This window comes from Pituophis catenifer, unplaced genomic scaffold (genome assembly GCF_029215685.1).
Source record: "Pituophis catenifer annectens isolate HBS135680 unplaced genomic scaffold, rPitCat1.0.hap2 SCAF_12, whole genome shotgun sequence".
In the NCBI taxonomy this organism is placed as follows: Eukaryota; Metazoa; Chordata; class Lepidosauria; order Squamata; family Colubridae; genus Pituophis; species Pituophis catenifer.
In genome coordinates, this window is record NW_027256892.1 from 25,632,564 (window position 1) to 25,656,866 (window position 24,303).

Consider the following 24,303-nt stretch of genomic DNA (forward strand, 5'->3'; position numbering starts at 1 on the left):
ATTATTTAGATAAAAGTCTTGAAATAGAAATTCCTCTTTGATGGAACATAACAGAAGTATAAATACAGACTTCCACTCAGTTGTTGAGTTTGGCCTTTTTTCCCCCCACTTCCCATTGGAAGATACAGGTTAGATCTGGTCAGAAAGGAGCTGTAAACCGACAGCTACTGGACCTCTTCTTGTAAACATCTCAAGAAGGAAACTCAACATCTTCCTTCAGAATATCTTCTGCTAGAGACTTGCAGGCCGCTACTGCTATGTCTCCTTCCTTAAGAACCTTGGCGTAGCTACTCTTGGCTTAGACCATTGGATAAAGCTTCCCTTGGATAAGATTACTACTCTTTTCTTCCCCACCTTCCCAACTTTAGGAGCTGTCAGTATCTTTTCTGCTTCTAAACCCAAATAAAACTCTCGATCATGACTGGTGAGCTTAGAAAAAACATTCCACCGAATGTTATCCACTGGAGAGAAATTCTAGATGATGAGTTGCTTAAATTTAGAGGTTCCTGTTAGCAGGTGGTAGGACTGGAACTTCTTTGGTCATCTTAAGATGTTTTTTTTTTCTTCCTTTGGCTCTTTGGCTTTTGGGGTTTCTTTGTTTTTCTTTTTTGTCCATCTACAGCAGGTGTTCCCAAACTTGGCAGCTTTAAGACTTGTGGACTTCAACTCCCAGCTGGCTGAATAATTCTGGGAGTTGAAGTCCACAAGTCTTAAAGCTGCCAAGTTTGAAGACCTCTGATCTATAGGTACAGCAGCAACTGAGTTGGCAGCTAACCCAGACTTTTCCATGCTCATCCTATCCTCACTCTAGCGTCATTTAGGGCAGGGGACTCCAACCTTGGCAGCTTTAAGACTTTTGGACTTCCAACTCCCAGAATTGGGCTGGCTGAGGAATTCTGGGAGTTGAAGTCCACAGATCTTAAATTTGCCAAGGTTGGAGATCCCTGATGTAGGGGTCTTGTCAGAAGAAACCGTTAATTTGAGGGAGGTGGCCTTCTTATTGAGAAGAGCAAGGAAGGGAAACAAAATAAGAGTTCTCAAGGTGTTTTCCTGAAAATTTGATTTGGGTTTCAACTTCTCTTTCTTGTTGGCTTCTGTAGGGTCTCTTTAACTAGTAGCTGTAGTTTAGACTCCCACAACAAAAGCAGGGGGGGTATCTGTGTGCAAAAACCTGTGTGCACGTGTGTAGATGAGCTGAAACAGAAAAGCTGTTTGGAGAGGAACATTGACTTTGCTGCAGAGGGGGGCATCCAATGCACAAGTTTCTTGCAGATTCCAGAATCTCCTAAAATTTTCCTGTTGAAATCTGACAAGAAACCAAAGGGCTGTGCGATTGTTAACACTGTTGTGTTTTCCCCCACAAAGCTGGGCTGGTTGTGGTGGAAATGCCCATGTGTTAACCTTCCAGGAAAAATGAGACAAGAGCTCATTGTATGTACAACTTTGAGCTCCCCAAGGAAAATGGGCTATAAATACAAGCAATAAATAAAATATTGACACTTTTAAAATATTCAAACTCTGCAAAAAATTAAGGCAAAGCTGCAGGCTCTCTCCAGTTTTCCCATCTACTTCCCTGGCCAAAAGCTCAGGAGATTCACCCAGGCTTCCTGGTTTCCAGATGGGTCATAAATCTGTCAGGCGCAAGAAATCAGGAACCAGGATTATTCCACCGAGTACAAGTTTATCCCATGCTATCTCTAAAACGGGAATCTGAACTACTAACGGTCCAAGCCAATTGGCAGTAGATAAGAAGTCAACGAAATTCAAGGTGGGCTGGATGTAGATCTCTTCTGGGCGTGGAAGGATGCCAAACTGATGACATACGTGACCCCTTCCTCCCTCAGGCTCAGTCTGGTCATCTCCTACAGAATCTTCTTCAAATCTTTTTCCTTCATGCCAGATTTTTAGGCTTCAGTGAAAAGGTGGAGGTGGTATGGAGTTTGTGGTTTGAAGATGTCCCAACCTTCTGAATTGGGCCACAGGAGCATATTTGAACTGGGCCAATTGTGGGATGTCACTGTGTATTTGTTGAGTCGATTGCTTGCCTCATTCAATGTGCAATTACACCCATTTTGGCAGGGGAGCCCAGCGCCCCAAAGCTGGAAGGCCACATGGGAGAAGACGGGAACTCCATCAAAGTGAACCTCATCAAGCAAGATGACGGGGGATCTCCCATCCGCCACTATCTCATTAAATACAAAGTTGTAAGTCTGGCTGACGAACCTCGCTTAGCTTCCGGGGCTGGTTTTTAACCCTTTTGCTGGTATTTAAAAGAAACAACCCTTAATTAAGTCAGATTTGACAAATCTGACCAATTTGTCCGATGCATTTGGATGTTGGAAGAAGCAGAAGGAATGATTGTGTTTAGTGAGAAAATCTTACAATAGGTTTGGGTCTCCTTAGAAACAGGTGTCATGTAACAAAGCCCCATTTCTCTCTTAAACTCAAAATCAAGTTTAAGGCAGATAAAGAAGATCACTTGAAAAGTCAATGCTACCATAATGTCATTCTGTTTCCCCTTTTCCCCTCTGTGCTCTTTCTCCGGGAAAGGATTGAGTATTTTCACATATCTGCCATATACTTCCACCATGAGCTTCCTTTGAAAATGTCTTGCAAACCTTCATTCAACGCCTAGTCTTTCACTACTCCTTTGAAAAGGAAGATAGGAGGAGCAGTAGCAGAGTTAATTGCATGCCCCAATTTGTGTAGGAACTGGTCGAGGCACAAACGAGGACATTCTGTGGGCATCCAGAAGTCTTTTAAGCACCTCACTGGGGGAGCCTCACTATATAGATGTTGGGGTTCAGGAGACCAAGAACGGATGGGGTTGAGAAAAAGGGAATATGGAAGAGCATGGAAGTAATCCACGATTTCTGTGTGACCTTGTCTTTGAAGGCATCCCCAGTTGCCAGTGAAGGTCTATGGGGCATGAAGCCCCTTCCCAGGTGGGCAGGACACGGTTCATCCTTGAGTGATGTCCTGCTAACTGAACCTGGATGGCCTGATCAGGGAAGAGCATGATTCATATCTGCTTTAGTGCAAAAGCTAACAGCAGGAGGAGGCAAGGAATGGGTTGGTCTTTCATGTTAAGCTTCTCAAACTGAGATAGTTCCCAGCTCATGCCACCGTTCTCTTCCTCCCTTGCCCCACACCTTCCCCTTTTCTGCAGAAACAATCTCTCGACTGGAAGCCGGAAATCCGCCTCCCTTCGGGTAGCGACCACGTCATGCTCAAGTCGCTCGACTGGAACGCCGAGTACGAAGTCACAGTCATCGCAGAGAACCAGCAAGGGAAATCTAAGCCAGCGCACTACGCTTTCAGGACCTCGGCCCAGCCCACCATCATCCCAGGTAGCCCCTCATTTTCTGCCCTCCTTTTCCGCTTGAACTTTTAATGCACTGGCACCACATCCTTTAATGCGCTTCCGTTTAAAACCACCAAGAAAAAAAGCAACAGAAACTCCTTGGCCACTCGCTTTTGCTTTCCGTCATCCTCATAACTGGTAATCCATTTTAGAACTTAGCTCTTCGGCCTCGTACATACCAAAAGGGCCCGTCTGCGGTATGTATGCTCCATCGATGGTCGGTTCCCCCTGGCAACTCTTGAGACGGTTGAGTTTGTTGTGCATGGCTTTTGAGTGAGGTTCTTCCAAGCAAGGCATGGAAGCAAGTGGGGAAACCCACCAGTTTGGGTGACTGGTTTTTCTCCACTTGTCGCTGATGGACTCCTTCCAGGGGCCATACAAAAGCTGGTCAACTGTGCTTCCAAGACACCTTGGCGTTCTCAGCTAAGACGGTTCCTTCAAATGCTTGGCTACAAAGAGCTGAATACCAGGATGCAAATTAAGCATGCACTTATATTTAGCTCCTCTGTATCATTGGTTTCGCTTTGGGTGGGCAACCACGAAAAATGCTGCAGGTTTTACCCTTCTCTGTCCTCTGTCCTTTGGAGTTCCCGCCCGCCCTAATCCTGAAATAATTGAAGGAGGTGGAGGAAAATCTCATAGAAAAGATGGTGATTTCTAGAGCTTCCTTTCCTTTCCCTCCTTCCTCCTCCTTTCCTTTCCTTCTTTCCTTTCTTTCCTTTCCTTTCCTTTAGTCTCCTTTCCTTTTCCTCCTTTTCCCTCCTCTCCTCTTCCTTCTCCTTTCCTTTCTTTTCTTTTCCTCTCCTCTCCTTTCCCTTCCCTCCTTCCTTTTCCTTTCCTTGTTTCCTTTCTTTTCCTATCCTTTCCTTCCTCCCTCTTTCTTCTTCTCTTCTTCTTTCTCTTTTCCTCTTTCCCTCTTTCTGTATGACATAGGCTGCAATGGGCCTTTGATACAATTTGTCAGCCAAAGATTTATATTTCACTTGAAGGGAGAGTTTCATTATAGCAATGTCCAGTAACATACTAAAACCACTGACACTTCATACCGCCACATCAGCAATTCTAATGCCTTCCCCCCCGTCACCTTGATTTCTCTGAAAGACAAATTGTGCAGCTCCATTTGAAATAAATCTAATTGGGGAGTGGAAGGGGAGACTGACTCCAGGTATATTTTTAACACGATTCTGTTGGCAAAAAAAAAAAAAAAATTACAACTTCTCAACTTGTCCTGTCCTCTGGCCTTCATCTTGTTCTCCCAGCCCCCTGAAAAACCTCCAGTTTGTATGAGATCCGTCCTGGTGGGTTGAAATTTGGCACAAATGCTTCACATTTCATTTTCTAAATGCTCATAGAGAAATTTACGTGGCAAATTCTGAAGCAGGCTAACTCTGAACTTCGACATTCTGGTTGGGAGGTCCTACTGAAATCTTGAACTTGTGCATTTGCTTAGTAAGATCCTCCCCAGTGGGTGCCCGAGTCCCAGGCCAGCTTAGTAAACATGGCCAAAAATGCAGTGGTGAGGAAGGCAGGAGCTTACACCCTCTAGTTGCTATTTTAGGATTAGCACAAGGTTGAATGACATCCCTGGTTGGTGGAAAGCAAGCAGAAGAAAGGGAATCAGTGACTTCAGGACACTTTGTGGCAAGCCACGATAAATTTTATTGGCTTTCAGTTTAATCTCTCAAAGGAAATGTGAAACCATCTCATTGTAGCTTATTCGGTAAGCCACGAGCCGTTTTGATCTAGTGGTGAAGGATCCAGGCTAGAAACCAGGTGACTAGGGAGTTATAGTCCTACGTTAGGCATGGAAACCGATTGTGTGAGGAGCCTGAGTCTCGTTTTGTAGAGAGGTGTTGTGTTATTTTTCGTGCTGGACAGGAAAAGTAAACGCATTTTCTTGTCTAGAGGACCAAGACTAACAGCAGATGGACAAGATCATTGTTCTTGAACACTGATAGAGGCCTTGAATAAACTACCGTGTTTCCCCGAAAATAAGACCCTGTCTTATATTTTTTTGAACCCTGAAATAAGCGCTTGGCCTTATTGCCATGCGCTCAAAAGCCCCATTGGGCTTATTATCAGGGGAGGTCTTATTTTGGGGAAAACAGGGTAGGTAGTATCAGATAAGTCTGGGCTGCATCACTTCAAACTGGCTCCGGAAGTTGTGAATGCTCCCTCCAACCCTTTTAAGAAGAATTTGGACAAGCATTTGTCTGAAACGGCGTAGGGTTTCCTGCCTGGTTGGACTAGAAGACCTCCAAGGTCCCTTCCAACTCTGTTATTTTGGGAATTCTCACGGCTTCCGGTTGCCACCTTTTGCTCCGTGCAGTGGGTAGAGGGGAGAGAGGACCAAGGAGGCCTGGGCCACTTCAACCATGACATGATCCCTCTCCTGTGCTGAATCCCACCAGCTCCTTCCCCAGCCCTACAGAGAGGATCCTCCGCCCCTCACCCCCTTTGGTGTCAGCTGCCCCCAATCCTCCCCCCATCCTCATCCTCTCCCCCCCCTTACTGCTGGCTTCCCCATCATGCTTCTCTATTACCATCATCGCTGCTGCCGCTGCTGCTTTACCGCTGTTCTTCTAACTTTTGGAACATTTTTTTTCTTTAATTTATACTGAGTTAAAGCAAAAACTTTTTAAAATTCTTATCGGTTTTTTCTTTCTGTATTTATGACCTATTTTTTTTCTTTTATCTATTCTCTCTCTCTTTCTCTCTCTCTCTCTCTCTCTCTTTTTTTTTTTTATTATTCCTGATCCCTTTCCCTTCTACCACCCCCATCGTTCCTTTCGTGTTTCTGTTGTTCTACGTGTCACTTTGGATCCCAACGGAAAACATCCAATTTTCCTTTTCCAAAAAAAACCCCCAAACCCAACCCTTTCCCAACTGGTCCTCCTTCCTTACTCCTGGGTTGTCGCAGCCACCTTGGGAAGCCCAGCCGCCTCGTCTCCTTGGGTCTCTCTGCTCCTGATCCCAGCAGCTCTGCTTTTGCTGTGTTAGGAACGCAGCCGCTGCTTTTCGAAGAGCCCCCCATTATGTCCTTGAGGCCGGACTCCCCAAAAGAGGATCTCTTGTTTTTCCAAGGATGGCATCTGTCCGGGGATGGGGACGCGGGAAGAGGGGAGGCGGAGGCGGAGAAATGCAGCACAAGGAAGGATTTTTGCTATTTTGTAATGAGGAAGGAAGAGGAGGAGGAGGCAATATTTTAAACCGGGCATGTTTTAAGATTCTCTGCATGTCTCTCCTGAAATACAACAGCTCTCTTCTTCTTAACCCCTTTTTAGCCCCCCGGCTGTGAAAAAAATAAAACGGATCGCTTACACTTTTCAAATTGTCATGGGGAAAAGTTGATTTTTCTGAAAAGGGGGGGGGGTCACCGTTCCCACTCATTGCTGTCCTTTGGCCCATCATAGAAGAAAAAACGGAAAGGCAACCATCATGTCAAAAGAGAGGCAAAAGATCGTGTTAAGGATATTCTTGGCTCATAACCGATGTTTTGGGTTATTGAGCAGAGTACCCCTTGAGTATGCACATGAAAGCAGCTGAGAGTGAATAACCACAGTTAATATACTGACACACTGAGTTGTGGTAGTCTTTTAATTTAGAAAAAAGTAAAGCAAAGTCCAGTAACAATCCAAATCATACACAGATAAAGTTGATAGTTAAAATATCAATTCAGGGATATTCCGAGTACAAAGTCTTCTTACCAGTTGTTGTCATTTCACAATAAAAAAGTTCTTCTTGAGTTTCAAACAGGAACAAGTTCAGTATTAAAACATTCAATAAATAGTAGAAAGCAACAAGTAGCAATGATCAAACAGTGATCATGCAGAGAGAACAGGTAGAGAGTAACAGCAAATAAGCAGATAAAATGGTGTAGTGTTCTCAAGCCATGATTCAGGCTTCCCCTAAGTACATTGGCCACAGAGCTTAGCCAATCAGGATACAGGATGATGCAATACAGTCTTAAAGCAATATAATACCTTTTGACAAACATGTATTGACAGTTTATATATTGCCTGACCAACTAGTTAGACAATAGCCATTTCCTAACAAATCATCTTGTAGATTAATTGAGCAGGTAGTCCTTGACTTACTGCATTCCGTTTAGTGACCCTTCGAAGTCACAACAGCGCTGGGGAAAAAAGGGTCTTGTGGCCAGTTTTTTTCACACGTATGACTGTTGCGACATCCCCGTGGTCATGTGATCAAAATTTGGATGCCTGGCAACTGACTCCTATTTATGATGGTTGCAGCATCCCAAGGGGGGGGGAGTGTGTCACTCAATCCCCTTTTGCTGACCTTCTGACCAGCAAAGTCCATGGGAAGCCAGGTTCACTTAACAACCATATGACTAACTGAACAATGGCAGTGAATCCCTTAACCACAGTGGCAAGAAAGGTCATAAAATCGATCAAAATTCACGTAATTACTATTTCGAAATTTTGGGCTCAGTAGCGGTGGTAAGTCAAGGACTACCTAATGTCAACTTGCAAAGCATCCCTGGCCTGCTCTTGAGTTGCCATAGGCAAGGGGGATGGGAAACCGACGAAGCAGTACAGCAGCCAAAGACAGGAGCACATTCCAGACATATCTTTCTCAAGGCTGTCTCCCAGGGTTACCCACAGCGGCTGGAGGGGAGTGATCTCTACAACCCGTGAAATTGCTCTGTTGGCGAATGTGATTGATGACACACCTTGGGGGGAGGGGGGAAACAGGATAATTAGAAACAGGTTAATTAGGGCATCTGTTGGAACCCTGACACCTGTATTTGTGTCCCGGATGGAGTTTCTCTCCTGGACACAGGGAGAAGCAGCACGCTTCTCCCATAGAAAACCATCTCCTTGCCCATGGTGCCAAGCAGCAAAGTCCATTGTGTTCTCACACCATTCCTCAACCTGGTGCCCACCACGTTGGTTGAGCTTTCATTGCCATCGTCCCCCCAGCTGGATGAGGTTGATGGGAGCACAACTTCCATACTGTGTTTCAAGCACTGCTGGGAAAGGCAGCTATTGGATGTCTATCTGCAACACCAAAATGGAGTTTACCAGACTTGCGGGTTTGAACTAAAAGGGCCCTTACATGAGAAGGCTTTCATGGGGTAACAAGACACTGAGTTGATTCTCCTCGTCCCCAGTGAAGTTGCTTGTGAAGAGGTCCTCCTCCTACATGGAGACCAAGGTCCATGTCCACTTTGCTGCCACTTCCAGATGGCTCTGTCCAGTGGTGAAATTCATTTTTTTTTACTACCGGTTCTGTGAGCGTGGCTTGGTGGGTGTGGCAGGGGAAGGATATTGCAAAATGTCCATTCCCACCCTACTCTGGGATTAGCAGAGGTGGTATTTGCTGGTTCTCCGAACTACTCAAAATTTCCGCTGCCGGTTTGTTTTTGTTTTGTTTTTTTGTTTTTATTGAATTTGTATACCGCCCTACTCCCGAAGGACTCAGGGCGGTGAACAGCCATAAAAATAAAACATATAAATACAAAATTTAAAATAGAGATAAAACAAATTAAATAAATTTGGCTGAACCATATTTAAAACCCCAATAATTTAAAACCGAATTTAAAATTCCCATTTAAAAACGGAGAAGTTTAAGTCAGGCCGGCTTGCTGGAGTAGAAACGTCTTAAGCGTGCGACGGAAGGTGCGCAGATCCGGAATCCTCCGTATCTCGGGGGGGAGCTCGTTCCAGATAGTAGGTGCCCCCACAGAGAAGGCTCTCCCCCTGGGGGCCGCCAGTCGACATTGTTTGGCCGACGGCACCCGGAGGAGCCCCTCTCTATGGGAGCGTACTGGTCGGTGGGAGGCTATTGGTGGTAGCAGGCGGTCCCGTAGATAACCAGGTCCTAGGCCATGGAGCGCTCTAAAGGTGATAACCAAAACCTTGAAGCGCACTCGGAAGACCACCGGGAGCCAGTGCAGCTCGCGCAGGAGGGGCGTTACATGGGAGCGCCACGTCGCTCCCATCACCACCCGCGCGGCCGCACTCTGCGCCAGTTGGAGCCTCCGAGTGCTCCTCAAGGGGAGCCCCATGTAGAGAGCGTTACAATAGTCCAGACGGGAGGTGACGAGGGCATGAGTGACCGTGCGTAACGAGTCCCGATCCAGAAAGGGGCGCAACTGGCGAATCAGGCGAACCTGATGAAAAATCCTCCCGGTCACGGCCGTCAAGTGCTCTTCTAAAGACAGCCGTGAATCCAGGAGGACACCCAAGTTGCGAGCCCTCTCCGTGGGGGCCAATGCTTCGCCCCCAATAGTCAGCGATGGCACCAGCTGACTATATCGGGACGTCGGAAACCACAGCCACTCGGTCTTGGATGGGTTGAGTCTGAGCCGGTTTCTCCCCATCCAGATCCGTACGGCCTCCAGGCACCGGGACATCACTTCAAGGGCATCGTTGGGGTGGTCTGGGGTGGAGATGTACAGCTGGGTGTCGTCAGCGTACTGATGGTACTCCACCCCGAAACCACGGATGATCTCGCCCAGCGGCTTCACATAAATGTTGAACAAAAGGGGCGAGAGGACCGATCCCTGTGGCACCCCACATATAAGGGGCCTCGGGGTCGACCTCTGCCCCCCTGTCAACACAGACTGCGACCGGTCGGAGAGAAAGGAGGAGAACCACCGTAATACGGTGCCTCCCACCCCCAACCCTTCCAACCGGTGCAGCATGATACCATGGTCGATGGTATCAAAAGCCGCTGAGAGATCTAATAGGACCAGGATAGAGGAACAACCTCTATCCCGAGCCCTCCAGAGATCATCCACCAACGCGACCAATGCCGTTTCCGTGCTGTACCCAGGCCTGAAGCCCGACTGGAACGGGTCTAGATACGTCGTTTCATCCAGGTACCGGGGAAACTGTCGTGCCACCACACTCTCAACAACCTTCGCAACAAAGCGAAGGTTGGAGACTGGACGATAATTAGCCAATGTTGCCGGGTCCAGGGAAGGCTTCTTGAGGAGAGGTCTCACCACCGCCTCTTTCAAGGCAGCGGGAAAGACACCCTCACTCAATGAAGCATTTATAATCCCCTGGAGCCAGCCTCGCGTCACCTCCCGAGAAGCCAGCACTAACCAGGAGGGGCACGGGTCCAACAAACATGTGGTCGCATTCAGTCTACCCAGAATCCTGTCCACGTCCTCAGGGGTCACAGAGTCAAACTCATCCCAGATAACATTCTCAGGACCTGCCCCCGTCATCCCCCCTGGATCTACCCAGTCGGAGTCCAGATCTTCCCGAATCTGAGTGATTTTGTCATACAGATACTGAACAAAGTCCTCGGCTCTTCCCTCCGAACTGCTCAAAATTTTCGCTACCGGTTCTCCAGAATCTGTCAGAACCTGCTGGATTTCACCCCTGGTTCTGTCCCCTTCTGCTGCATGAAAAAGGCCACTATTTCAACCGGTGGGCACTCAGAAAAATCTGTTGGCTTCCATGTGCATTTAGCATTGCATCCTTCAGGGCAGAGGTCTCCAAACTTAGCAACTTTAAGACTGGTGGACTTCAATAGACTCTGGCTTAATTCTGCCGCTTAATCTCTTCTGTCTTCGATTTTAATTTTATTTTAACCTCAGGGTGTTCTCTCAATTAATATCCTTAAAAATCATCTCACCAAGCCGACACACTTTCTTTCCGATCTCTTCCGTTCCGGAGCTGTCCCAACTTCAGCAGCTTCAATGGCTGCCTCTTCACCGCCGGAAAAAAGGGTTTCTCCTGGATCAACCAGGGACTTTGCGGTGTCCCTGGGATCAGCAGGATCTGCCCTCCACTATCACCATCTCTACGGGATGGTGAGGTCGAAAACGGACCGTCCAGCGGCGAAGATATCGACGGCGATCCTGGAGCTTCAAGATCGTCCGCCGTACCGTCGCGACGCTAGCTCCACCCTCAAGTGTGGAGTAGTTTAGGTTCTGCCCATGAATGATGTGTGTGTGTGTGTGTGTGTGCCTCCTACATCGGATTTTCAGTGGAGTATCACACCCAACAGATTTGAAGGGTGTTAGGCTGAGGAGGTAGGCTGGGTGACAGCCTCTTTGTCCCTTTTCTTCTTTCACACCCATTGACCTGTTAATACTCAAACCATGCCTAGCCATCACACACGCATGACACACATGACACACAGACATCCTAGAGTCATGTGATCTCCGTTTGCGACCTTCAGACAAGACAATGGGGAAGCCAGATTCACTTAACAAATGTGGCAAGAAAGGACATCCAATGGGGCAAAACTCAACTTAACAACCATCTCGCTTAGCAACATAAATTTGGGGCTCAGTTGTGGTCGAGGGCCACTGCATATCACCCTGGCCTGAAGTTCCCAACCTGGCCTCTTCCAAACTGGATAAAATCCACATGCTTCAACCTGCCATCTCCTGGACCACTCTGGACGATCTCCATAGGACAGTTCTGCTTAGTCACAGCAATTCTCTTTAAGCCTTTCATGATATTGGCACATTTGCATTAAAAAGAGGGAGATAATAAGACACCTGGGTTTTTTTTTTAACTGCATAGCTGTATCAAAACAGCTTCCCCGTGGGCCAAAAATAGTTGTTGCTTTTTTCTTGCTTTGGAGCAGGGGTGGGTGTGGGGGCAGATCAAAGGACTTTATCTCATTCCGCAGCCATGAAAATATTCCACTGTCTCATTGCAAATGCAGGCTCCTTCTTTGTGATATCTTATCAGCTCCTAAGAGATGGAGGGAAAGGTTGGGCAAACCATGTCAGGGCCTGGCGCTGCCCCCAGAAGGGCCCTAAGAGCATCTTCAGATTTGAGGTGAAAAATGCGCCCAGAAACATTCGCAATCGATACCCCAAAGGTGCTTTTTCAAAAGGCAACTGGACTTCGTTTTCCCTTGAAGACGTTTTGCTTCTCATCCAAGAGGCTTCTTCAGTTCTTCAAAACTGCCCAGTTGCCTTTTGAAGAAAAAAAAAAAAGAGCACCTTTGGGACAACCATAATATCTCGAATGACCGAGAACCTCCATAGGAATTTGCAATGGACAGTAGCTCGTGTTGAACTTCCATCATGGGGAATTCATGAGACGAGAAGAAGCAAAGAGTTGACAGGCTTATGAAACTGTTTCTCCGGAGAGAATAGACCAAGAGAAGAAATTGCTCATAACTGAATAAGCCACCTATGAATTTAGGCCAGGGGTCGGCAACCTGCAGCTCTGGAGCCGCATGTGGCTCTTTCATCCCTCTGCTGCAACTCCCTGTCATTCAAAATATCAGGTGAAATCTGAACCAGTTTGTTACCCGTTCGCAAGCACATGCTACACGCACATGCCCATCAAACGTGTTGCGTGTGCATGCACAGTTCGCACCAAAAGGAGGCTTGGGAAGGTAAGTAGAACAGCGAGGGGGAAGGGATCAGCTGTGGCACGCAGTTTAGCTTCGCTAGAAAGCAGGTAATCCTGCTTTCTAGCATAGCTAAACCACGTGGCACAGGTGGTCGTCGGATCGTAGCTTTTTTTTACTACCGATTCGCCCGAACCGGAGTGAACTGGTCGCATTTCACCCTTGCTAAATATGTGTCACAACCGCCAATGTGCGACACCCACCAATATACGATTTATTGAGCTTTTCGACTCCCAGGTAGGCCAACCATGGATAAATCCAAGAAAAGAAAAGTTTCAGAAGAAAACACAAAGTTCAATTCAAGTACATATGCTATTTTTGTGGCCACTCAGGAAATAGTCAGGCACGGGAAAGGTTTTGTGGCTCCCGGTGTTTTCTTTTCTGTGGGAAACGGGTCCAAATGGCTCTTTTGAGTGTTTAAGATTGCCGACCCCTGATTTATACTGTAAGATAAGAGGAAAAGGCATCTGATGTCTCGTCCCTGTCCTGACCAGACCAGATGGAGTTGCTTAATTGTAGATCTTGGCCTCAAAATGATCAGGTAGGTACAGTCCAGCTCCAGAGACCTTAATAGACTTCTGATACAAAGGCCAGACTTCACCAGCCAGAGCCGGGCAGAGAGAAGTAGGCCTGATATTTTCTGCCTTCAGTGGAGCTCTGAACTGTCTGGTGAAGGAAGCAAGAAGTCCTCCGGGCCCCTTGGTGTTGTATCCAGTGTCTTTGTGTCTTCTGCTAAAACCGATCCCACAAAAGAACCCCAGAGACAGCAGCTGCCTCACATTTCTGGAGCAAAATGGCTTTTCTGTGGGTCTTTACCAACCTAGGGAAGGTTTTGCAAACCCAATTGAATGTTCCACATACAGGATGTCCCGAACAGTATATGTAAAAACTTTTGATGCTGCAACAGAGACAAACACAAAAAGGTTATCATTGCAGTAGAGCTGCGCTCCATTAAAGAAACAGAATAATAATCTCAAAGCAGTGGTGGGTTTCAAATTTTTTTACTACCGGTTCTGTGGGTGTGGCATGGCTTGGTGGGAGTGGCTTAGTGGGCGTGGCAGGGGAAGGATATTGCAAGATCTCCATTCCCTCCCCATTCTGGGACCAACCAGAGGTGGTATTTGCTGGTTCTCTGAACTACTCAAAATTTCCGCTACTGGTTCTCCGAACTACTCAAAATTTCCGCTACCAGTTCTCCAGAACTGGTCAGAACCTGCTGAAACCCACTTCTGTCTCAAAGCCATCTGTTTTCATGGTGCTTCCACCAACTCTAGCTCCTTGGTCCCAGCTCAACAAGCGTTTTTGCAGAAATTAGGCAAAGGAGCCTGAGTGGCGCAGTAGACTAATGCTACAGTTAAAGGTAGTATTTGGCTTCCAGATGCCTGCAATTACTGCGAGTTCAATTCTCACCAGGCTCAAGGTTGACTCAGCCTTCCATCCTTTCTAAGGTAGGTAAAATGAGGATCCGGTTTGTGGTGGCAATAAGCTGACTTTGTATAAAATATACAAAAGTATGAAGGCTATGGCTTAACACCTTGTAAGCTGCCCTGAGTCTCCGGCATATAAATAAATAAATAAATAAATAAATAAATAAATAAATAAATAAATAAATAAATAAGTAAGTAAGTAAGTAAGTAAGTAAGTAAGTAAGTAAGTAAGTAAGTAAGTAAGTACGTACGTACGTACGTACGTACGTACGTACATACATACATACTTCTGAAAATGTCCCAAAATAGAGAGATAGGGAACATAGTGAGATGCCTGTTGCTCTTTTCATCTGGTGACCTTTTGAGAAAAGTTTCAGGGAGCTCCTTCTCCCCAAAACCGGCCATCCAGGCCCAAGCAAGAGCTGCGTTGTCTTCACTTGCTTTGCTTTGGAGAGAGGAGAAATGTCCCAAAAGTGCTTTCCAAAAGGCCAATTAGACTTTCTTGGGGGGGGTGGGGGGTTTCCCCTTCTGAAAACCTTTTGCTTCTCATCCAAGAAGCTTCTTCAGAACGTCTTCGGTTCTAAAGATGCTTCTTGGATGAAAAATGAAATGTTTTCAAGGAAAAAACCAAGAAATCCCAATTGGCCTTCGGGACAATCTTCACCTGGTTGATGGAGAATCTCCATAGAGAAGATAAGTGGTGTCCCTGGTGGGTGGAGTAGAGACTGAAAGGGCCTGACCCCCATCTCCCTGAGCCCAACAGAACATGGCCTTGCCACGACATTGCTCACCATGTCTTCTCCACTTCCTTTTGTGGTCCAAAGCCAGCACAACCCCAACGTCAGGACTGGGCACAGCCGCCATCGTGGGCATCCTCATCGTCATCTTCGTCCTTCTGTTGGTGGCCGTGGACATCACCTGCTACTTCCTGAACAAGTGTGGCCTTTTCATGTGCATCGCCGTCAACCTGTGTGGAAAATCGGGTCCCGGCGCGAAGGGGAAGGACATGGAAGAGGGCAAAGCTGCCTTCTCGTGAGTAACTGGAAACCTGCTCTCCTGTTTAGAGGGAGGAAGCCATCTCCTCTTCCCTGCATTTGACCCATAGCAGAAGGTGGCACTTCCCCGTTTGCTGGGTCTCCGTTTTGTTCTGAGTTCACCAGGAATGCAGACCCTCACCTGTGTAAATCGGGTGGGAGCTGGGAGCTACCAAAACTGGTCATTCCTAAGTGGGCCTGAGCCTCATGTGATCTCCCTAGGAATGTTTTGAACAAGGACCTCCAACCTTGGCCACTCTAAGACCTGTGGACTTCAACTCCCAGAATTCCCCAGCCATCATAGAATAGAATAACTGGCTGGTAAATTCTGGGAGTTGAAGTCCACAAGTCTTAGAGTGGCCGAGTTTGGAGACCCTGGTTTAGAAGGTAAACAACGAAGGGCTTACGACCTGCGGCTCTTACTGGATCGCATTTCCTCCTGCCCAGGTGAACAGTGAGGGTAGCAGGGAGCATCCTTGCTCAGCTGGTTTTCTGCTAAACATGCAACTATTTTTCCACTGCCAGTTTAATTGTTCCTCAATTCCAAACAAAGCACACTCCCAAATGTTACAGCAGCTCCTGAAGTCCTTTCCGAACCTACTCAGAAAGTGCAAAACCAGATGTTGACTCTCCAAAACACTGCACCTCAGAGCAGCCTTGAATTTTGAATGATTTCCTCGGTCGTTAGAAATCTCACCTAGCCGAGTGAGGAGGGGCAGCTTGGCTCCACTTCCAGCAACCCACAAAGTTCATCTCCTGGAGATGAAAACGTGGAAGTTCAGAAGCCAAATGGTCAGTAGGCCAAGATAGGGGACCACTTTGAATTTCCAAGCTGGTCAGTTTGGGGATCAAGTTGTCTCTTGTGCAGTATAAAAAAAGCAAGAATATTTCTTTTTTTCTTTCTGCTGGGTTCTGAGTGGCTTGAGCTGAATCTCAATAGGGCAGGTTTTAGCATAGCCCTGCCTCTTTCTAGCTTCCACCTTGTTCCGCTTAACGTTTGGCAAGGTAGAGGAACAAAGAGAGGTGGGCCAGGGTGCTGCCTTCGTAATCCCCAGCAGTGCAATGAGTAGGAAAGGGGCAGAATAACAGAGTGGGAAGGGACCTTGGAGGTCTTCTAGTCCAGGTGTCAGCAACCTGCGGCTCCGGAGCCGCATGTGGCTCTTGGGGCCCTCTGCTGTGGCTCCCTGTCGGGTGATCCCACCACTGGTGGCCCCGTCCCTCGCTCTCCCAGTCACTCCTCGCCTGGCCTGAGAAGGTAAGGGGGACGGCGAGTGATGGAGAAGCGGCCAGGACAGAGACAGAGAGATACAGAGAGCGCGGGAGAGACGGAGGGAGGGAAGGAGGGGAGAGAGAGATATGTCAAAAGGATTTTGTGATTCCCGATGTTTTTTAACAACTGTTTCTCTGCCCTAATGACTGGCTGGGTAGGCGTGGCTAAGGGGGGGTCATGTGACTGGTGGAAGTGAGTGACATCGAGTTGGCCACGCCCAACCAGGTTTTGTGGCTCCCGGTGTTTTCTTTTCTGTGGGAAACGGGTCCAAATGGCTCTTTGAGTGTTTAAGATTGCAGACCAATCCCTTGTTCAAGCAGGAGACCCTGTACCATTTCAGATCTGGAGGTCTTGTACTCCAGCCTCTTCTTAAAAGCCTCCAGTGATGGATCATCCACAGCTTCTGAAGGCAACCCTTCCACTGATCAATTGTTTTCCCTATTAGGAAATTTCTCCTAATAGGTTGCTTCTCTCCCTCCATTGCAAGTAAGAAATGCTTTCAGGGCGCAAACTCCTAATCCCTCCCTCCATTACAGGAAGGACGAATCGAAAGAGCCCATCGTCGAGGTGCGGACGGAAGAGGAACGGACTCCAAATCACGACGGAGGCAAACACACAGAACCCAACGAGACCACCCCGCTCACTGAGCCAGAGTAGGTTGGGAAGGGGGCCACGTTTTCCCTGGAGGAGAAGACCAGGGCGCTCGTTCTCCCAGCCTCTGTGGGCCACTTGCTAGGCGCCCACCTCGGGTGCCAAAAGCGAGTGTGGGTGAGAAGGGCATTGAGGTCGCTGCGGAAGCAGGTCTGGCATCTGGAAGTCTGGCGATCCCAAGGGAGAAACGGAGGTGGCTTATGGGCCTTGAGAGAGAGAGAGAGAGACGTGCATTCCCTTCTCTGTGTGGGTTGTTGTGGCATGGAGTCCATTTTATCCGTTGTCTCAATTGGCTCTTGGAGACCCTGAGCAGGGCAAGAGAGTAGGAATGTCCAACCGAGGATGAGCATTGCCAACAGGGAATATTTGTGCATTCTTTCTATTAGCCCAGTGTTTCTCAACCTTGGAAGCTTGAAGATGGGTGGACTTCAACTCCCAGAATCCCCCAGCCAGCTGGGGATTCTGGGAGTTGAAGTCCACCCATCTTCAAGCTACCAAGGTTGAGAAACACTGTATTAGCCTGTTTAATTACAAGCTCAGGATCCCCCTCCCCATTTGTAGAGACCCCCTCCTGTGGGTGCCCATGGGGTGCCACGGTCATTGTGATGTCCTGATCCAAGTGAGATAAATGATTTATGTGCACCAATTGTACCATTAACGCAGTGGTGCCATGATACATGTGAGGTCGACGTGTCTCGCACCGGACACCGGTGGCCCCGTCCTGGCTGGATGTCTGTCCTTGGGCTCGACCCTCTTGCCTCTGTTTCTCTCCTTCCTGCCCCCCCCTTCTTGTTTGTGCCTAAATAACCGCATGCGATTCCAGCTGTTGCATTGACTCCTCCAACTGCTTGCGACGTTGACGGCTGTCACTGCCTCTCTTTCTTTCTCTCTCTCTTTCCCTCCCTCTCCCTCTCTCTCTTTCTCCCCTCTTCCTTCCCTCCCTCCTCACAGGCACCCTGCCGACACCGTGGCAGCCACAGAGGACATGATGCCATCCGTGACCACAGTCACCACAAACTCTGACACCATCACCGAAACCTTTGCCACTGCCCAAAATAGCCCCACCAGTGAGACCACCACGCTAACCTCCAGCATCACACTGCCAGACACCCCCATGCCCAACGCCACCACTGGGGCCCCCAGCCAGGGCACGCCTTCCAAAGCGGCCGCGGCCCCTTCGCCCCCACCGGCCTCTGCCCCCAAAGTGGCTCCCCTGGTGGACCTCAGTGACACCCCCATATCCCCTCAGGCCGCCGGCAATTTATCCTCCAACGTCCTCAACCACCAGGGGGCGGTGTTGAGCCCCAGCTCCACCGCCAAGGGGCCCGAGGCTCCCAAGGGCCCTGCCGTTTCCTCCCCACCCTCAAATCCAGCCAGCCTTCCAGCCTCATCCGAGCCCAAGCAGGAGGCGGCCTCCAGTGCCAGAAGCCCAGAGAAGGAAGCCGCGCGGACCAGCGCAGCAAAGAGTCCGACGGAGGCACCGAAGACCGCGGGGGGCCAGAAAGGCGAGGCGGCCCCAGCGGGCACCAGAAACCCTCCTCAGAATGAGGACTTTAAAATGGACGAGGGGAGCTTCCAGACGCCCGATCTTGACCTTGCCAAGGATGTTTTTGCCGCCCTGGGCACAGCGGCCCCCGCTGCCGAAGGCCCAGCCGCGGCCCCCGCAGCTACCCTGGAGACCTCGGCATCGCCAGCACCTGCCAAGACAGAGTAGGCCTCCCGCTTGTGCCCCTTTATGATGTGCCCCTTCTCTTTCTTGTGCTGGGGAGGGGATCGATGGCCCACTGCTTTGCCCCCTTTCTCTGTGTTAACCTGGCTTTTTTCTAAGCGAGCTAACCTGCACCGTGGCTCCTTCCCCATCACAACTGAAGTGGGAGGTTCATCCCGTCCTCTAGGCACTCCGGAGAAATTGACTCCCCCCCCTCAAGGATTTCCCTTGGAAGCTTTCAAGGGAAGCCAAGACGCCACTGGGGTGGTGGTGGTGTTTACTGCCTATCTAGGGAGGGTGGTTGCGTCACCTGAGGCTGCCTGGAGGATCAGGTTGGGCTGGTTGGCCAAATCCTTTTCTTTTTTTTCAAGTTTTTTATTTTTATTTCTCATAAACCCATTTACATGTACAGTCATTTCCATCATTTTTCATTCATCTTTTCTTTTAACTTTCATTTTTAATTTTTACTTTTTGGGGGTTGGCCAAATCCTTGAATGGTTAAGAGTTCCGTTCTGGGCACAAAGTCGCACCAGACAGTGAGTAGACATCCCCGTGCCCACCTCTGCCTCCTGGGTTCAGAGACGTCTCAGGGGACTGAAAGGGGGAGGGAGAGCTTTGGCAGTTTTCTGGCTAGAGTATCACACATTTAGAAGGGAGGTTGGGGAGGGGGAAACAGCGTTTTCTGCCCTGTGAGGGCTTTGGGATTGCTGGGCTTAAAAAAAAGAAAAGAAAACGAGAGGAGAGGAGAAAGGAAAGGAAAGGAAAGGAGAAGAGGGAAGGGAAAGGAAAGGAAAGGAAAGGAAAGGAAAGGAGGGAGGGAGGGGAAGGGAAGGAAAGGGAAGGAAAGGAAAGGAAAGGAAAGGAAAGGAGGGAGGGGAAGGGAAGGGAAGGGAAGGGAAGGGAAGGAAAGGAAAGGAAAGGAAAGGGAGGAGAGGAGAGGAAAGAGGAGAATGGAGGGAGAGAAAAGAAAGGAAAAGAGGAGGGAGGAGAAGAGAAGAGAAGAGACAGGCATGCTAAGAAGGGCTGAAAAATGGAAGAGCCGTAACAATCCTGAAGAAAATCTGGAGTTTGGAAAAACAGGATTCTGAAAAAATCCCAAAGGTCCAGCTGTCCTCCCCAAATGTGGTTCTGGTGGTGGAGCTTTTGTAGAAAAGGATGTCTCAGTGATGAGATAATTATGGTGATTATCCCCATCACAAGTTTGCGCCGTTGAACAAAAACCCACTTCCTAAAGTCCTCCCCGCAAATAGGAAACAAAAAGGGGGATTTACATTTCACATGGATCAGGAAGGCCAGGCGTTATCCGATGGTTCAGGCGGCATCTTCTGAGCTTTTCTAAAACTTGTCCTCTTCCCGTCCTTGAACCCAAGTTAGGAGAAGCAGGAAAGGCAACGGTCCTGCTGGGCTCCACATTGGCATCATGGCTGGATAGCCTGGACTAGGGGTGAAAATGCTACCGGTTCAGACCGGTTTGGGTAAACCGTTATTTCCGACGATCAGCTGGGCGATGATCAGTTGTGACGCGCGATTTATATTAGCTAGAATCGTCGGATTTCCTGCTTTCTAGCTAATCTAAATTGCGTGGCTCAGTGGATTCCCTGCCCCTCACTGTTCTACTTACCTTTGCTGGTTCGGAAGGCTTCAAAATGTTCCTTTTTTAGTGCTGCGGGGGCGTACCTCAGGCGCGCATGTGTGCGTGCTCAGTAGCAGACTCACAGAACCAGTAGCAGACTTCAGAGGATTTCACCCCTGGCCTGGACCCCAGAGCTTCTCACCAACAAGTTACCAAGTTTGGCCAATGTGGTTTCCCACCGATGTTTCCCTTATTTTCCCTGTTGGGACCCCCCTCCCCAAGTCCATTAAGTGCTTGCATTGTGTGATGCGCTTAAAACAGCCAAAAATGCCACCAGAAAGAAAGAAAGAAAGAAAGCATGGGGAATCTCTCCCCAAGCCAATTCTTGAAAAGGTTTTCTGGTGACCTCCAGACAGGGGTGAAAATCCAAAATTTTTCCCTACCGGTTCTGTGGGCGTGGCTTGGTGGGTGTGGTAGGGGGAGGATATTGCAAAATCTCCATTCCCACCCCACTTTGGGGCCAGCCAGAGGTGGTATTTGCCGGTTCTCCGAACTACTCAAAATTTCCGTTACCGGTTCGTCAGAACCTGCTGGATTTCACCCCTGAATTGTGTGACCGAGCCGCTTCACCCCTGCCTCCAGATCATTCTTCCAAAAAGGGCCACTATTGATGACCAAAATGTAACTCAGCATGTTGAGTTCCTTCCTTGGCCCCCAATGAGGGGTCCCTGCCCCTGGTTCCCACCCACCCCTTTTTCTTGAAACGAGTGTCACCAACCTCCCTCTTAACCCGCCGTGTTTCTCTGGTTTCCCACCCAGGAAAAATGCTGTAGAAGAAAAGCCGGCTGTTCCCGCCACAGACGCCAACAACGCAGCCCCTGCAGAAGTGAAGACGGTCCCCAACGAAGCCACACAAACAAATGAAACTGAGAGCAAAGCATGATGGGCACCGGGGCCAAAAAAAAGCAGAGCAGATGGAAATTTAAACAACAACAAAAAAATTGACAGAACAGCTTCACCTGAGCATTTAAAACACAAAAAATACACATCTCATTCCTCTAGTGTCTTTGCCTTTTTTAAATGAAAACAGACAAAAAAAAAAAATGCATACAATGGGGAAAATGTGTTTGGTTATTTGGGTGGGGGGGAATTGTTTTTATTAGGGCTTGTTTTATTTTTCTCCTGTTTTGTTTTTTGTTCGGGTAGGTTTGTAGAAAGAATCTTACTTCATGTGCACTTGCTTTTAAGAGGAAAGGAAATTTCTCCCCCCTCCTTCTCCCTTCCCCTCCTTCTACTACCACTTCTTCGAGGACAGACGTCCGTCCGTCCGCGGGTCTCGGTAGAACAGCAGACAGTCCGTGCAAAACATCCGTGTCAATGAACCCAAACTTACTCCTGCAAATTTAGGGAGAACCAGAAACAGAATTAGCAAGGCGTGGCTGAGCAGACGGCGGCCACAAATCTCTTTATTTTTATATATTCCAGCTAAGTTGAGAAAAACCTGTACAGTCTCGTCAGTAAATTCGTCGTTTTCCTCCCCTCTTTTTTCCCCCCTGGTCGATTTCAGATTCCTTCTGTCCCCAAAGGTGTGTTTGTCATTCCGGCCATTCCTTCCCCTTACCTGACTCTTCTTCTCATGTGTTGGAGCCTGGGAGCGGGGCATGCAGCTGTCCATCTCTGGGGCAGACCCCTTGGCAATTGAGCCCCTCGGTTCATTTCCGTGGGTTTCCGTGGAAGATGCTGGCCGCTGATTTGCGCCCTTCGAACTTTTAATTTTAATTCCTATCATTGCGTTGTGGAAGAATGTGTTGGGCAGCTCTGGGAGCATGAGTTTCAAGCCACAGTATTCTCCGTTCGTTCGTTCGTTCTTTTCTGTTTTTTAATGGGGGGGGGCGAGGAAGGGGATTCTTTTCGTTCGTTTGTTTTTGCCAACATTTTTTTTTCTTCCAGTGTTTACAGTCAATGAAATGTTTGTTTGTTTGTTTTTTAAAAAAAGGAAAAAAAACTGTTGTGTTTAAAAGTCTATGTAAAATAGCTGCCTTTTTAGGAGAGCGTGAGAGAGAGAGAGAGAGAAAGAAAGAGAGAGAGAGAGATTGACAGAGAAATGAAAATGCTATATAGATAATAGATGGGCCGGCATGTTTGTTTTGCAGAGGGAGACATTTTAAAATATGGATGTTTACAGTAGATGTTTTCCCTTTTATCTCTCTTTTAATTATTATTATTATTTTTTAAAATTTTTAATTCTTACTAAAGTAAGAAAATCACGTAACCCTCCCTTTCCCTTGATCCTTCTTTTGATAGAGATGGGCTAATTCCTTGAGAAAGTTCCTTGAGAAACATGCAGGAAACTCTTAAAGCACCCCGTTGAAGGAAGTCGAGTTTGGGAAGGCAGGAATGTAGCCCCTTCCCCCAAAAAAGAAGATTTTACAAAGTGCTTGAGTTGAAGGGAGAATATCCCCATGTGGTGCTAAGCCCCCTCCCCCCTAGAATCCATGAAGGTCAGCTTGGCTGGGGTGATGTCCAGATGGTTCCTTCTCAATACCTTCCTCTCACCAACAGTTTTTCTTGCGACCCTCAAGAGGATGGGTTGCCTCCAGAGGAGCTGTGGGGATGTCCCTGAGACTCCCGCCTGCTCTCCGCTGAGAAACAGGGAGATGGGGAACATTGGTAGTTCACTCACGTCCAGGTTGGGGGGCAGCGGGGAGTGGCCCCTCCTGCTGTTGAAAACGGTTCCTTCCTAACTTAATATATTTGATGAATTATATATTGTGTTGAATTTCAGGAGCCAGTTAATCGTGGCCTCGGTTTCGGAAGAATAACCGTACTGTAAATGCAAATGTCATGGACGCTGTTGGCCAAGTTGAACCTTGAGGGGACTTTTATGGCCCCGGATAGCGCCATCCCTGGAGGTTTCTTGGAGTGCGGTCCAAATGTATGTATATAAATATGCCTGAGGCTGGGATGTAAGAACTGTAAATCTGTCTTAAAAGAATGTATAGACTGAGGGCGCGTCTTGGGCTGGACCGGACTGGCAAAGACACAGCCTGCCCCAAACTTCTGAGCTCTGGCGGCCGATCCGGTGGGCGTCCATCCTGATTTCTGGCCGGAAGGGGCAGGGAGTGAGAAGCCATTCAGCAAGGGATTCAAAGGCTTGGCTTGACAGCTCCCGATTCCCATTCAGTTCAGAAAGACCTTATTAAAGACTTTTCAGAAGAGCAAGGTTTGACTTCCCCAAATCCATGTAGTTAAGAGCTGAGATCTTCCTTAAATGGCCATTAGTGCATCGAACTCGGCCTTTGGCATGGCTGAGGGGTCTTTTTTGGGGGGGCCATTTGACCCCTTGGGAAAAGAAGTAGCCGGCTGAGGTTGAAGTCTCTAGTGATAGAGGATGTGGTTCCTGTTGGCTTGGGTGTTTTTGGCTTCCCTCTCCAGGACTCTTTCATAAACTGTAGATGAGCGAAAAGAGAATCTGCAGTCAATCTCTGGCTTATATACTGTATATCACAGATATGTATGTATATATCTTTAAGGAACAGCGATTCCCTTGCCTAATGCAAAAATCTGGCTAAAAAAGGGGTTTGCAAAAAGGAGTGGGGGTTCTAGATTGCATCTACTGATCTAGAACGCCCTTAGGAAATGGTTCAAAAAAACACACCACAATTGGGGTTTGAATGCTTCTTCTCGTCAGAATGTTAAGTGGACCGAATAAAGATTTCAGCGGTCTGATTGATATTTGCCCCAGAGTAGTGCTGTTTGAACGCAAGGATTACTCCTGGGTCATTGTAAGAGACTGGTAAAGTGCAAAGCCGACTCAGGCTCTTGTGCCTCAAAAAAAAAACTGTCATTTAGCTTTTTAAGAAATTATTCTTCTGCAAATGGGAATGTGGAAAAAGGGATAGAGAAATGGAAAAGG

General features: G+C 48.0%; 1 protein-coding gene across 10 annotated transcripts in view; it reads left to right on the top strand.

Annotated features, from left to right (window-relative positions):
* Positions 1-22,219, top strand: part of NCAM1 (neural cell adhesion molecule 1) — a 192,361-nt gene extending 170,142 nt beyond the window's left edge. For 2 of the 10 annotated variants that reach the window (XM_070952538.1, XM_070952540.1), the window contains 6 exons: positions 2,080-2,204; positions 3,170-3,350; positions 14,976-15,183; positions 16,992-17,108; positions 18,058-18,816; positions 21,207-22,219. In XM_070952538.1, the coding sequence (XP_070808639.1) occupies positions 2,080-2,204; positions 3,170-3,350; positions 14,976-15,183; positions 16,992-17,108; positions 18,058-18,816; positions 21,207-21,330 (1,514 nt within the window). In that variant the 3' untranslated portion in view covers positions 21,331-22,219. Of the gene's footprint in view, positions 1-2,079; positions 2,205-3,169; positions 3,351-6,284; positions 6,836-14,975; positions 15,184-16,991; positions 17,109-18,057; positions 18,817-21,206 lie in introns of those variants that run through there. The other 8 variants (XM_070952541.1, XM_070952542.1, XM_070952543.1 and 5 more) reach the window with 5 other exon arrangements.
* The last annotated feature ends 2,084 nt before the right edge of the window (positions 22,220-24,303 follow it).